This window comes from Asparagus officinalis, chromosome 10 (assembly GCF_001876935.1).
Source record: "Asparagus officinalis chromosome 10, Aspof.V1, whole genome shotgun sequence".
In the NCBI taxonomy this organism is placed as follows: Eukaryota; Viridiplantae; Streptophyta; class Magnoliopsida; order Asparagales; family Asparagaceae; genus Asparagus; species Asparagus officinalis.
In genome coordinates this window covers 22,594,274-22,609,884 of record NC_033803.1, presented here as the reverse complement: position 1 = coordinate 22,609,884, position 15,611 = coordinate 22,594,274, and the positions used below count along the sequence as shown (strand labels likewise).

The following is a 15,611-nucleotide window of genomic DNA, read 5'->3' as shown; positions in this document are numbered from 1 at the left end:
AATTTATTGCAAATATTATTTATCTAAAATTTTATTTACAAATTCTATCCGATAAAAATAGGTAAGAGAGGATTATAGGGCTAGGGTTTTCACGTTTATCCTTTGTTTCTTTCAGCCCCCGCCTCCTCCAGATCCGAGCCACCTCCTCCAGATCCGACCCTGGCTCGGCTCCTCTCTCTTTTTTTTTCTCTCCCTCTCCCCTCTCTCCTCCTTCAGATCTAACTCCAGGTAGATGGGCTCCTCTCTCCTCTCTCTTCCTTCGGATCTGTGACTCCAAGTGGATTCTAGAGCTCGGGTTTTCACTGTTCTCCCTCGAAACTGGTTGCTCACTCCTCCCTCAAAGCTCGTCGTCCCTCGAATCTCGTCGTCGAAACCTCCGTCGAAGCTCGTCGTCCCTCCAACCTCGTCGTCGACTCCTCCCTCGAATCCCGTCGTCGACTCCTCCCTCGAATTTCGTCGGATTTTTTGTCGGCTTTGGAGAAATCACTGCCTTTCTTAGGGGATTTCGTCGGATTTTTGCTTAATTTGTAGGATTTCGGCAATTATTACAGGTATAGTTTCTCCATGATATTCCCTTTTGTCGAATAGTTGATGAATAATTTGATATCAAAACCATGAAATATTGTTAATCGAATGTTTGCGAATAGTTACTCAACACGAACATAACTAAACGAAGCGAATTCGAATTCTGAATATTATTCGAATCGAATTCGAACACGAATACGAATAGTGTTATTTGAGCCAAATTCGAATTCGAACAAGGCATTGTCCGTTCAGATTCACTTCGTTTCCAACCCTACTTAAATTCTATTCATTCCATTTCCTTCCCCGTTCTATAGAAAAAATCGGCGGAACATAACAGGCCCTCAAACCGAGAGAGAAGAGTCGAACTAGAAGGCCGCCAATGCTGAGCATTCTTGGCCCAAACCCAAAACCTTTCGCGGCTTAGGGCTGCGGTTTAAAGCTTCACGAACCTGAGAGAAAATAATACACCCTTATCAAGCCCTAAAACCTTCGCCTTTCTTCCCGAAACCTCGAGCGTCTCACGAACCTGTGAGAAAATAAAACACCCGTTTATAAAAAACATTTAATTGCATCATCTTCAATCTCCTGCAGGATCAATGGAGACCGACAACGATGCAGTAGTCAAAGATCTCCGATTCGCCGCCGATTCCGTATCGTCCTGCGACGAGTTCTCGGCGACGCCGCTTCACGAGATCGAGAGCCTCTGCATGAGTTGCGGAGAAAATGTAAAATTCCCCTTTCACTGATTTTTTTTATTTTGCTAAAATCAGTAGATTAAATCTGTCAAATTTTGCTTTTTGTAGGGAATCACCAGGCTTTTACTGACTCGGATCCCTCACTTCCGCGAGGTTTGCTTATTTTTTTTAAATTTTATTTACTTCAGTTATCTAATCAATGATTTCTGCAGGTTGTGTTGATGGCGTTTGAATGCCCACATTGTAATGAGAGGTAATTAAAGTTAGTTGCTTTTTTGAATTTTAGTTCTTTATTCAGTGTAATTGATATGTTAATGGTTTCATTTTTTATGTAATTAGGAATAGTGAGATACAGTTTGCAGGCGAGCTCCAGCCTCGTGGATGCCGTTATCAGTTGAAGGTTCCATCTGGTGATGCCGAGGTCTGTGCTTTATTGTACTCAGCATATGCTATTTATTATTTCAGAATTTGTTCAATTTATAAGAATGCTAAAATTATGAACCTCGATTCAGGTGCTCAATCGGCAAGTGGTGAAATCTGATTCAGCTACTATAAGAGTAATAATTAGCAGTTGATTATGAAAATTCGTAATTCATGGGATTTGTTTTGCTATTTCCTGATTTTGACTTTATTTTGTCTTTTGCAGATTCGAGAATTAGATTTTGAGATTCCCCCAGATGCTCAAAGAGGCAAACTTTCAACTGTAAGTCCTTTTTCTTTCATTTCATCTATGGTGAATTACGCTAATTTTATTTTTCTATAAATTACATTCTATGGAACGTTTCTTCTATTGTTTGTTTGTTGCTTGAACTTGGGATGGTTCATGCCTTTGTCCTTGTCGTAGTGAAGTTGACTGAAAAGCTCTGAATGAAAGAAAATTTTTGAGTTCAGAGCGTTTTGTATCTTATGGGATATTGATTGAATTAATGCAGTATCATTTAACTCATTTATATCGTAATATTACTATATGCCCTACAAAACAGAACATCTAAGTTCAGTCCCGTCCCACATTAAAGTAGCGAACTTGAATTAAATTCTAAGGGTGTGTTTGGCAGTGGGATGGGCCGCGGCCGGTGGTGCCTGGGGGGTCAGGGTCGGCGGTCGTGACGGTCGACGGTCGCGCCGACGGGTGCGGCCGATGGTTTGTGGCCTGACGTAGCTAGTGGCGGCAGGTCGGTCGAGGTGAGGCCATGCGGGGGGCTGTATGGTCGGCTGCAACGGACGGATTGCATTGGGTGGCGGTCTCCTGTGGCGGACGCGTGATTGGGGGTGGGGGCCGATGGCGGTGTGAGTCGGCGTCGGGGTGGGTGGGATGGTGGCCGACTGTGGGCGACAGGTAGCTGGCGGCAGGCCGAGGCGAGTCGCGGCGGCGACCATGCCGGACTGCTGTCGGTCGACGGACGGCGGTGGGTGGCCACGGCTTGGCGGTCGACGCGGTGTGCCGTACTAGTGGCGGTGGTGGCGGCGTGTAGGTTGCCGATGTGATGAGGAGGAGTAGTGGCGGCACAGCAGGGCGGTGCAGGGTGCTACGACGGTCGGGCTAATTGTCGTCGCGTCGCGGGCCGGTTGGTTGCGCGGCGGTCTGGTGAAGGGTGCTAGCGGTCGTGCTGACGGGCTGGGCGCGCCGGGCCCAAGGGCGACGGGGCGCGGAGCGGTGGCAGGCCAGCGGCCGCACGGTGCCGGGTGGGCGGTGGTGAGCGAAATGACACCGCCTCAGCGACGGTTATAAGCGACGCACGGCTGCGCGGGTTTTCTGAGACTTAGATGAAAAAACGGAATCTTAAAACACTTTTTTGGTGTTTTAAAAAAAATATTTTATTTTTAGATTTTGTAAAGTGACAAGTAAAAAAAAAACGCCTCGGTTGCCAAACAGGTTTCTTTGTTTTTGTTGAAAAAAAAAGAAACGACAAAAACGTCACTGGAGCATTGGAGCCTGACTAAAGCGGCTCACATTTATCAAATATTCACCAAATTTCCGTTTACCATATGAATTAAAACCGATAACTAATTTTCTTTATAATAAAAAGTTAATATTAATCCAGTTAATTTGAGATAACAAATATTCCTCAACTTGAAATAAAACTCAACCTAGAGAGAAAAATCTCATTACAAAACTTCCAAATAACAACTAAACATCAAAGACTTATTTAACCTCTTAACTACAAGAAATTACCAATCAACAATTTTATTTCTTGCTCCTAAGAATTTACAAACCATCAACTCCACCTATTGAAGACTTATTTATCCTCCAAGTACAAGAAATTAGTAATCTGCAATTTTATTTCTTGCTCCCTTTTAAGAATTTAGAAACCACCAACTCCGCCTATCGATTCTTAGAAATCACCAACTACACCTAAACCTGAGAAAAGAATGAATACAACACAATGAGTTCACAACACAAATAAGTGGATAAATTCACACATTAAACATTGTTTTTGCAAAACTAAAATAATTTGATTTGATAAGCAAAACATTAAAATAGTAAAAAATCATGATTGCAACATTTTTAAAATATATTCATGTAATGAAAATAAGCAAGCCACATCTCAATGCGGTCAATGCTTCAATACTCCGGTTGACTTGGCAAATCCCACTATTATTGAGCCCGTGGTCGGGACAGTGAGACCCAAACTTGGGCTCTTAGTACTAAAATAAAAACCTCATAGAGGCATTGAGCCCTTTATAGATGAATTACTTATCTCCAATATATACATGTATATTGACTTGAGATGTATATACTTTGAGAACAATGGACAAAGTTCGTATAACCAAATATTTTACAAAGAATTGCTAAAGGCCAACCACTAGTAAAATCAACTGCATATGCATCTCAACATACTATTATATGAAAAAGACATTGACTGTCAACAAAGAAAATAAGCATAGCTTATACCAAATATCCATGTGCCTCATATCCAAACAACAAAATATGCAAGTACCACAAAAGAATATAATCCATTAGAAACAAATCCATATATAGTTACTATCATTTTATAAGAAAAATACACAGTATACAATGCATAAATTCACCACTTATAAAATACCACAAGAAATCTAAATTCTGCTCACGACTGTTTCGGGATGCCTTTAGAAATTCCTAAAGAATAAATATAAATAGCCATCAATATAATCATCCTACTAATTAATTGATATAATAACACATACTTATTCATTATTATTTTCACTGAGTACATTAAGTTCACTCAACTTTACTAGTTTTGCATTATAGCTTGTATCCTCTAACGAAAAATTGATCATTCTAATGCCTCCTACGCCTTTTAGTTACCAACTCAAAGTATTCTTATTAATCTATTTTGTAAGATCTAAGAGGAGTTGAGGAGGACTTGCACTAGGCTATGTGTTAGTCACTTTATATATAAAACAATGGGAAAAGAAGCATAGTACCTTGCTGCCATGAGATCTAGTCCAAAGAAGGGGACTAAGGGATTCATAATCTTTGTACGGAGGTCCAAAGGAAACTATAGTACTAGAGTTTGGCTTAATAAAAGATTTTGAAATACCTAGGTTGAAGCCATGACCAAACCACAATTAATGAGATCATCTAATGAAATAAAAAATAATATGCGTTGCTTAATGTTCTTGATCCAAAAACCCTCATTGCTCCATGGATGTCTGATCCTTTTCTCCTTCATGTCGTTTTCCCCAGAGAAATAATAGCTCGTGGTGACATGGGGTAGGGTTTTCTCTTATTAGCACACCATTACCTACAAACCCCCTCGACAAACTTCCATATACAATAAACCCCCTACAAATTTATATTAGATATCTTGTTATATCTGTTTTTTGCATCAAAGACCTTTGTAACTTAATATTTATAATATAGACTAATTATCAGTAGAAAATTAGGGACATTACATGATTTCTTCATTTAGTCGTCATTACATTTGTACTAACGAATATTTGATGACTAAAAGAATCAAATATGTGAATTATCACTTGCTTATTGATTAAATATTAGATTATGTTCAATCTTTCTTAAACAACCATGCAAATCACATAGCTGCAAATAATTATGAAAATTCTCAAGCCAAATAATTATGCTTTCCAAGTGGCACTTAAATTTCTGTCATCATGTCTACAAGATAATTTATGTTATTGTTTGAAGAAGTGAAAAGACTTTTTTATTACTATTTAGGCACTTCTTCCTTGTTCCTTCTTTGGACCCTTGACTGGGATGCAAAGCTTTCTTGTGAGCTGCTAATTTCTTGTATGTTATGGAGTTTCAATTGAAAGATACACTAGCTACAACAGTTGAAGTTGTGAGCTGCTAATTTCTTGTATGTTATGGAGTTTCAATTGAAAGATACACTAGCTACAACAGTTGAAGAGACTGAATAAATGATATAATGCAGTTATGGAGTTTCAATTGAAAGATACACTAGCTACAACAGTTGAAGAGACTGAATAAATGATATAATGCAGCCGAATAGAAATTTAGTCAGAAATTCAAAGTTAATTGAATTTGCTTTGTCTTTTACGTAGAATTTTAAAATAAAAACACTATTGAAGATTGTATTTTTTATAGTGATTTTACATCTATTAATATAAAATACTTAGATCTCTACTATAACTGATTACTAGTGTCTTTATTTTCTTCTTCTTTTTATAAGTGTTGTTAGAGCTAATATCATTTATGAGATTTAATTATATAGTTATATACTGGTGATGTGTGGTTGATTTTATGTACCACTATTAGGCAGTTGAAAATATATTGACTATTACTTTTTAAAGAAATTAATAATTATGTTCTGAGAATATGAAGTCCGCAATGCAATATACTTAGGGTTTTATTGATGACTTTCTTCGAGAGCTTAGGGTTCACACAGTACTAGAGAATATAAATATGGATCCTATATTTAGAAGCTCTCTTTCTGATATTCTTCTGAGCTCTGTAATTTGTACATCCTTACTATGCTATAAATCTTGTTGGATGTGATTTCCCGTGATTTTTGCCTTATTTATCCATGGGTTATTTGTTTTATGCTACTAGGTCGAAGGAATACTTCTACGAGCTGCGGATGAGTTGCAGGCCCTTCAAGATGAAAGAAAGGTGCATCGGGCATCTTTTATTCTTTTTATCCGTATTACAATTCTCTAATAGTGACATATAATTTACTTATTGATTTTGCAGAAAGTGGACCCAGGGACTGCGGAAGCCATAGATCAATTCTTGGTGAAGTTAAGATCATTGATTTTGCAGAAAGTGGACCCAGGGACTGCGGAAGCCATAGATCAATTCTTGGTGAAGTTAAGATCATTTGCAGCGGGGAATTTTTCTTTTACCTTCATTCTTGATGATCCATCAGGAAACAGCTTTGTTGAGAATCCGTAAGCCTATTTTTCTGATTGGGATTCATTCAGATTGCTGCGTACTTGCCATATATTTGTCTTCAATACCTGAAATATGGCCAGATTCAGTTGTTTGAAGTATCAGTTGGAACATTATATAAGTACCTTTTTTCTTTAGATTCATGTTTAATTTTATTTGACGATTAGAAAAGGTCTAAGGATGCAAACAGAGCGGATAAGCATTATATTGTCCGTACTTGTTTTCTTTTAGCAGGTACTTTTTTGGACACATATTCTCACTCAATATTCATATTAGTCAAATCCTATTTTGTTTTTAGATATTTGTCAATAGTAATGAATATAGTTTTGAGGAGATATATCATCAGCTATTGTTAGTTTTCTCTTTTGAAACAATTGAAAGTGTGTACCGTCATTTGCCTATCTTTTTTTTAAACAAGCTATCTCATTGTTTGATTATATACATGGTATTAATATATATACACACAACACACACACACATGTGTTTGTGTGTATATATAATATATGTATATTAAATGTATATATACTGTAGTATATTATAACATACATACACGAAGTATATGTTATGCGTATATGATATCTTATATGATATGTTTACATATATATAGATATATTTATCACTGTATATGTATATAATGTGTGTCGTGTATGTATATATATATGTCGTATATGTAATGTGTATCATATACATACACACATATTATACATACATACATATATATATTATATGTATATGTATATATACTATATAATATATATTACTATATTATATATAATATAATATATATAATATATATATATATTATATATATATATATATATATATGGTGTATGTACGTATATATGTATGTATGTAGATACATGCTTATAATTATATTATGTATATTATATAATATATATTATAATTAATTAATATATATATATATATATATATATACATACATATATATATATATATATATAGATACATATATATATATATATATGTATATACGTATATATGTATGTATGTATATATATGTGTATGTATATATATACATATATATATACATATGTATATATATGTATATACGTATATACGTATGTATATATGTATGTATATACGTATACATATGTATACGTATACGTACACGTATACATATATATATATATATAAATATTAATATACACATACACATACACATAGTTCTGCATATTCACACACATTCAGATGTTTTGATCTTCACCATAATAATGTTAATATTTTAAGTTGGATGTCAAATATGAATATCCACATTCAGAAAACAAATATAGGAATCAGATTATCAACGTCCTGTTGCATCCCTAAGGAACTCTAGCTCTCTATCATCAGGCTAGAGGGTCTAGGTTCGAACTTTGTTGCATCCCTAAGGAACTCTAGCTGTCTATCATCAGGCAAGAGGGTCTAGGTTCGAACTTTGCTTGTTTGCAGATTTTTGTCTGTGTTTATTAATAATATTTTGTCAACATTTGTTCTTGTAAAAACATTTACGAAGCATGCAGGCTAAATATATAGCGTGCACACCAAGTATAAAATTTAATACCTCCTATTTTGTAGGCCTTCTGGGCCACACAGAAAAACCATCTTCGTAAAATTAGTCACATGGAAAGCCAAAATAAATTGAAGTCAATAAACATATCTTTAAATTGCAAACTGAGGTGTAATAAACATATCTTTAAATTGCAAACTGAGGTGTGAACTTATACCATGTTAGGAAAGAACTTCGCCCCAAAGTTTTAGCCATTTACATAGTTCACGGGTCTGAAATATACTTGTGTAAACCCATTGTTGTACAATCATACTAAATTTAATGTGTCAAATCATGTTGTTTTCTGGGTTTAGTCAGGGGCCTGCTTCAGTACTCATGCAAAGAACTTCTGCATTGACAAACATAAAAAGATATTTCAGAATAGATATCTATACAGATGCAGAAGAAAGTAACTATGTTTCAATGAACAAAAACTGACAGGAAAGTGTCCTGTCAGCTAATTGGAAAATATTTTCATGCTAATAATGTAACACATCATTGATCTAAAAGCTGCAAGACTTCATGAACATAAAAGTATATAATGGTTAATCCCCATGAACAGATTTGACTTTTTCTAGTTCTATTTGTTCTTAGATAGTGTGCGTAAATTGTTTCGCGAAGAGCAATTGAAGGACCATTGTCTCAGGAAAAACTGCACGGTAATTTGATCAGTAATACAGTGGCAAACTGGCAATCAATGGGCACAAAAATGTGGCGTGGTCTTAAAAGGGCTCTAATAGGCAATTTTTTCTGTTACCCTTCTCACACACACCCTCACACCCAATAAGTTTACAGTTATTTTATGTGATTATGTAATGATTTTATTTATAGGAAGGTTCTTGACATGTTTGTATAAGCTTTCACATTTATTTCACGATTACAAGGTCTGCGCTGTCTTTGGATCCATTGTTGTCTATCCAGTTTTATGAGAGGACACGGGAACAACAAGCATCCTTGGGTTTTCTTGTCGATCAACCATCAGCTGAAGAAATAAATGGAAATGTTAACAGAGGCATTTCAGCTGAGGAAAACAATCTTGGAGCCAACACAATGCAAAGGGTTCCCCATGGTTCAGTTGGAGCAGTTGCTGGTCGTCGCGGAATTGCTCAGGTCAATCCTGACCAAGTTGCTGCAGCCTTGTGTAGATACTCAGCACCAGAAGAGGTATGGTTAAAGTGCAGTTTACTGGAATCTGGATGCATCTGACACATTTTAACTCCCAACTTTCCTGAATATCCTTGGCTTTCTGGTGCAGGTTGACACTTTGCCATCTTCATGTGGGGCCTGTGCAGCTGCATGTGTAACTCATTTTTATGCCACCAGTATCCTTTTCTTCTTTGTAGCATCATTTAGGAATGTTTTAAGGCTCTAGTAACTTTTTGCTACAACAAAATTGTCATTTTGGCGCACAAACTAATTTCTGATATATTTTCATACCTCTTTGTTGGCATTTAGCCATAGCTAAGGTAAATGTGGTTGGCAATTCATCACATGTATTCTGTCTCAAGCATCGGTCTAAATTAACTTGAAAATATGTTTTTTGAAGCATAGAGTTAGTCTAGTATATATTCCTTCTTAAATGTACTTTTCTAGAAAGAAATGCTTTAATAAATAGTTATAAGCTATCTTGTTAAGCGTTACAAGATGCCCCAAAAAGGAATAAAATTTTTGCGTTCATTTGGGAATTAAATTCACCAAACTGATAAAATCTACACTAAGGGAAGATGTTGCCATCATCTTAAACATAGTTTATCACAAATGACTGGTGCCATCTCTAAAATAATATAGAGTGGGTGGAAGATGTGGAAACTTCATAAAGAGGTTTTTGATCGTCAAATGTTGAAGATACAACTAGGAGATTTTGATACTGATATTTTTCTAAGCATTAGCAAAATGAATTTTGTTGAGCTTTAACTACTTGTAGAAATTCCATATTTTCAAGAAGTTATTGTAATGGCGACTACTTGTGATATGTGTGGTTATCGTAGCTCTGAGGTATGTGGCTTTCTGGGAACATATTCTAGTTGGTGATTAATATGTTAGGTTCTAGGTCTGTGATCAATCTTTTGAGTTCTGATGCTTTCTATGTTGGAATTCTGCTGATCTTTTGCTTATACCTTTTTTATGAGCAGTTAAAGCCTGGTGGTGAAATTCCTAAAAAAGGAAGGAAGATTACACTATCTGTCCACAACGTAGAAGATCTTAGCCGGGATGTGATCAAGGTCCCCTCTTACCTTCTTCAATTTGTCTTTTTAGTTTTTGTTGTTCCCTCTGAGTAACAAGCAAATTTTACAATATTGCATACAGATCGTGTTATCGTTTACTGTTACTGTTAGAATCTAAAAAATATAACACTCAACCCTCACCACAACTTTAGAGTTTTGGTGTAATGGTGGTGACTTTAAGATGGTATTTAAGCAACCCAACTTCAAATCCCACCAGCCATGAATTTAAAGCGGATTCTCTAATACTTAACACTACTGTATGAGTCCGGGTATTGGCCCATAAAAAAGAGCCCTCAACCTGCGATGGCATGTTACAATATAAAAAATACAACTCTCAACCCTCACCACAACTTTGGAGTTTTGGTGCAATGGTTGTGACTTTTAAGAGTTTGAATTGTTTCATTTTATGTGAGTTTCATTTAGCATGATCATTAAAGGTATCCTAAGTTGCATGGGTATGGGTACGGTGCTGATACGGGTACGGGACACGGGTACGGCACTTGACAAATTTGTACAAGGTAGGGTACGGGGGCATAGCTGTAAATATGTAATTTGTGTATATTTATATGTATTAAAATTAATAATTTACACATGATCAATCTTGTTTCTTTTATTTATATAAGATCAATACATTAGAAAATAGTTGTGAAGTGCAGAAATACTTCCAAGAAGTGTATATGAGTGTATGGGGAGTGTTTTGAATTAAAACATATAGTATATAATTGAGTATATGATTGAAAAAACATATGCTTATATTCAAGAAGTATCTAAGAAGTACGGGTATGGGTACGTGCTAGGTACGGGTATGGCCTGCAAATAGAAATACCCAGGTAACATAGACAATATCTGATTATTTTAATTGCTTCAGTGGAATATGTATTTGCATAAGTATGGTCATTAATATAGAGGTTAGCCAAATTTATGATGTTGATTAACTTCAGCTTCTATGCAGCATGCTATATGATCATAAATCAACTTTGTTAACCCCCGACGTTTTGCATACTTGTGCTCTGGCTGGTGAGATTAAATTCCTATCAGATGAATTAGATTAACATAATTGCAAATATTGCAAAATCTGCCTGTGATCTCCTCAAACTACCTGACTATTTGAAGGGACTACTAGGCAGGGTTATTTGGGTTCACTTTGGCATATGGATCAGACAGACAGCTAAGATAGAGTGAAGAGTACAGGCACAATTAACTTTCATGCGTTGAATTCGGCACATTATAAAAGTATCTCAAAACTGTAATGTCCGATTATCAACCTATCAGCACACGTTTCTTGACAAGCGCAGTAGATTTTCTGTACTGAGATTGAAGTCTATTATTTAAGCTATTTTGTTCTTTATTGGCTTGAAATCAGCAATATGGACGTATACTTTGATATCTAGGGACATAATGAATCAGCAACAACATGTGTAGAGGATTTATCTGGAACAGACCTTGTCTCTTTGTTATCGAAATCTATGATATTCAGATCTTCTTTATTAAGGTTGCTAGAAGCAAGTTCCTTTACTAAGAAGAGAACCTTACATTCTCATTAGTAGATAATTTCTGGAAAGTATTGAAAACCCTATTCTACATCGTAGTATCATTAGCATTGAGGTGGTTTTGTCATGTGCAATGCACGCCATTAAATGCATCTAATTAGGAGAATGTGAAATGGGGTCATTAAATGCATCAATAAGGAGAGAGAGATTATAATTTATAATTGACTGAAAAATGAGGAGTAGAGTAGGCTTAGCAGACGCGTTGGGTTGACCCACAAACCGCACTGAACCAGCCCGTTTTGGTTTGGGCGTGAATAGATTCGGTAGGAACCAAGCTGGGGGAAAAAAGGAAGGGATAATATAAAATTTCTTAAACTTAAATTGCATTATCATACATATTCCTGTAGAAAGATGAATAGGCACACTTCATTTAGTTCTCATTCCTTGCACTTATTGATTGGATTGGCACTAATCTGGGACAAATCCGAGCATGGACATTGAAAATGAACCAAACCTGGAGCTAAATCCTGCCCATATTCAGCATGGACTCGGCCCAGACCAATCTGGATTAGAACATGCTACACCATTTCCAAATAGTCCAACACAACCTAATTCTTAACCTATAATCTAAAATCCAAGTTCCAAAACCCAGAACCCAAACCCATAACCCACAGCCCACAACCCACAAAGTCATGCAGGATCCTCCTCAGATTTCAACTGACTGGCTACTAGACAACGATTCTCCTGGTGATACACTGATACCATCCACAGTGATGCTTTTTTAATGCAGTGTGGTGTACTAGTGCCAGCTTTTAGATATATCTCTTTAGTTTTAAAATTGGGTAAATACATTTGATATAGAAATATCCCCCATAATGCATTATGAAAGTTACATTATACACCTCATAACAGTAACCATGCAGGAATAACTGTAGGCTTTTATGGCTGGAGTTGGAAACTATGTGAAAACTTTGCATAAAAACTCTTAGATTACAAATATTCTTTTAACTATATACTTTCAAAATTAACATGAAGTCTGAGCCGATTGGTGGTAACAAAGCCCTCCCTGATCCTATATTATTCCTTACTTTAGTATCATGAATCAGCATTCTGCCCTTGGCCTTCAAAAGAAGGGACAATTTGAAATATCATTATCAACTCTTATGAGAGTACATGCTAAGATCGTTATCAACTATTAAAGGGACATCTTGTTCTTTGGTGTGCGCTGGAGGAAGAACAAGAGGATTAGGAGGGACCTCTACGAATCGAGGTCCCGCAGACAATGCTAGGTAGGCATGGAAATTTAAGCAGATAGGGGAACCTTAATGAGACCAGGTAAATAGAGAAGACACTGTGGTCATTCAGCTTATTTCACTATTAAGATTTCTGAAGTATTAATGCAGGATTAGTGACAAGTGATGAAGAATTAGGGTGGAGTCTTGACGTAAACCTGCAGCAATAGAATATGAATCTCTTTCTGACTTTCTTATCCGATATCTCTATTAAAACAGTAGACTCAATTCCCAGAAAATAAGAAGATACTAAGAATAATCTGTCACGGGAAGGAAAAAATGTTTGTAGTGTGTTATGTATGTATCGGATAATGCATATCGTTGCATGTTTAAAATCTTGGCACCATGAGGCACTTACTATGCGAAATTGGCCATACCTTAATTAGGTTATGTGTCTTGCTATAACTTGTTATTTTAAAATGCTGTATTGGTTCCTTGTTCTAGAAGCATTAATTTCTTAGGACAAGTCAATCTCAGTACTTAATTTGTTGTATGTTTCCAGTCCGACACCGCCAGCGTGATAGTTCCTGAGTTGGACCTGGAGCTTGCAAGTGGTACCTTGGGCGGGATGGTCACAACTGTTGAAGGTTTAATTACTAAAATCAACGGAAGTAAGTTTCTTCACTCACTTATTGTATATAACAGTAATCATTATTTCATAAATAATATATTACGTGTATAGCTTATACTCTTTTTATTAGTTACATATGTATTTTTCATAATTGCTTACAGGTTTGGAGAGAATACATGGATTTCAATTGGGTGATAGCGTTGATGAGTGGAAAAAGAAAAAATGGCAGGATTTCAAGTCGAGGCTAATGAAGGTATGCATTCTACTTAATTATTATCCAGTTCCACAGATCTTCATTCTTTTACTGTGCTATACTTAATCTCTGGCAACAACGGGGATTCATCGTGAAGTATCGTAGGTTCTTTTCTCGTTTGTTGCTCCCTATAAATTTTATGTCATGTTTTACTAGCTTGTCTGCAGTCCGCAACCCTTAATTTTATGCTCAAATTTGAGCATATTTAGAAGGGTACTTTAATCTGGACACCGATCTTATCTCGGTCGACTAGCGATAATGGTCTCAGAGAAACTATGGCTGTTGCCAGTAGTGTTTAGCATCAATGTTGGGAAGTCTACTTCTGATTGTGCAAAGTGAACAGCAAACAACGAAGGCTTCTTAATCAAATTTCGAGACCCAAACAGACCTTTGAAAAAGGATAGGTTTGCTATCCTTCCTATTCTTAAGGAAGTCTTAGTACCTTATGAGGTAGCAACTCGTGTAAGTAACCCTTAAATTTTTTTGTTCTTTATTGCACTTTCATGATTAAATAAGTGATATTGACTTAAATCTTTGTTCTTTTTTTTTTACCTTTACCTTTTATAAGATACATAAAATAAAATGGGTTGGCCTTTGCTTTATTTGTCTGTGAAGTATTTAGCAGAGATATCTCCCAAATTCTGCCTATTTCTATAACCGTGCTATTCTAATGTGTCACCAAGCTGACGATTATTTTGAACTGCCAATCATGAAACTATCGTTTTTTGAAGAAGCATTTTGGTTATTATATTAGATGTGTATGAAGTTATGCATACACTGATGTTTGTCTGTATATTTCTGTTTTCATGATTGTGCAGCTCCTTGAGTTGGAGGAATCCTGGACTTTGATCCTTGATGATGCAATGGCGAGTTCCTTCATTTCACCAATTACAGATGCCATAGAAGATGACAAACAGCTTATTGGTGAGCCATTTAATAATGTTTTTTTTTCTCTAGGTAGTGCATATATAATCAATTATCGCCATACTAATGAAGAATATTAACTATAAATGCAATGTTTAAACTTCAGCTGAAGAGTATGAGAGAAGCTGGGAGCAGAATGAGGCGTTGGGTTTGAATGACATGGACACATCTTCTGCAGATATTGCTTACGACACAGCCACACATCCAGCCACTGGACAGTAATGCTTACTTGAATTGTCTTCACAGTGTTGTAATTTAGTTTTAATTACATATTGATTCCTTACAGGGGATGAGCTAGTGTACCAACTAGTAAAATAATTTAGTGAGTTTTTATTTTATTTTATTTTTTTGAACCCGTTGTAAAAGTTTTGTTAATCAAGCATGTTTCTCTCTTCTATCGGTCGAAATCAGAGATTATTGAGTCTGAAGGTCATTAAGATATGACTGATAAACTGCAGTTGTGTATTTTAATGGACTCTGTTAGTTGAGTATCTCCATCTTGCTCTCTCTTTTTATAAAGGGGGAATTGAACACAAGTTTGTCAGCTAATTGGCCACTTTTATGTGTAATATTAATATGGAGCCAGATTACTACCTTTCAAAACTTAGATTTTACTTGCAGCAGCAGTATGCTGCACCACCCAAATGATTCCCATGGTTCTGTGGTTTTTAAGAAAATCTTGGACAGAGAAAAACAAAATAATCATGAGCGTGAGTATGTATTACAACAATCCAAATGAA

The 15,611-nt window shown here is 36.0% G+C and overlaps 1 protein-coding gene across 1 annotated transcript; it reads left to right on the top strand.

The window, feature by feature from the left end:
• On the top strand, positions 841-15,312 carry LOC109824999 (zinc finger protein zpr1-like). The gene is made up of 16 exons (XM_020391653.1): positions 841-1,250; positions 1,329-1,373; positions 1,433-1,473; positions 1,560-1,641; positions 1,733-1,777; positions 1,867-1,923; positions 6,232-6,291; positions 6,442-6,569; positions 9,001-9,280; positions 9,372-9,438; positions 10,041-10,111; positions 10,249-10,338; positions 13,626-13,734; positions 13,856-13,947; positions 14,766-14,871; positions 14,978-15,312. The coding sequence occupies exons 1-16, from the start codon at positions 1,122-1,124 to the stop codon at positions 15,091-15,093; spliced, it is 1,518 nt and encodes a 505-aa protein (XP_020247242.1). The 5' UTR covers positions 841-1,121; the 3' UTR covers positions 15,094-15,312.

Bases quoted from the DNA above. Each gene is read 5' to 3' on its own strand.
- LOC109824999 (XM_020391653.1), top strand. From the start codon at position 1,122: ATGGAGACCGACAACGATGCAGTAGTCAAAGATCTCCGATTCGCCGCC. The intron at 1,924-6,231 runs GTAAGTCCTTTT...TTATGCTACTAG, and splicing joins AAAGAGGCAAACTTTCAACT to GTCGAAGGAATACTTCTACG. The intron at 10,339-13,625 runs GTCCCCTCTTAC...GTATGTTTCCAG, and splicing joins TTAGCCGGGATGTGATCAAG to TCCGACACCGCCAGCGTGAT.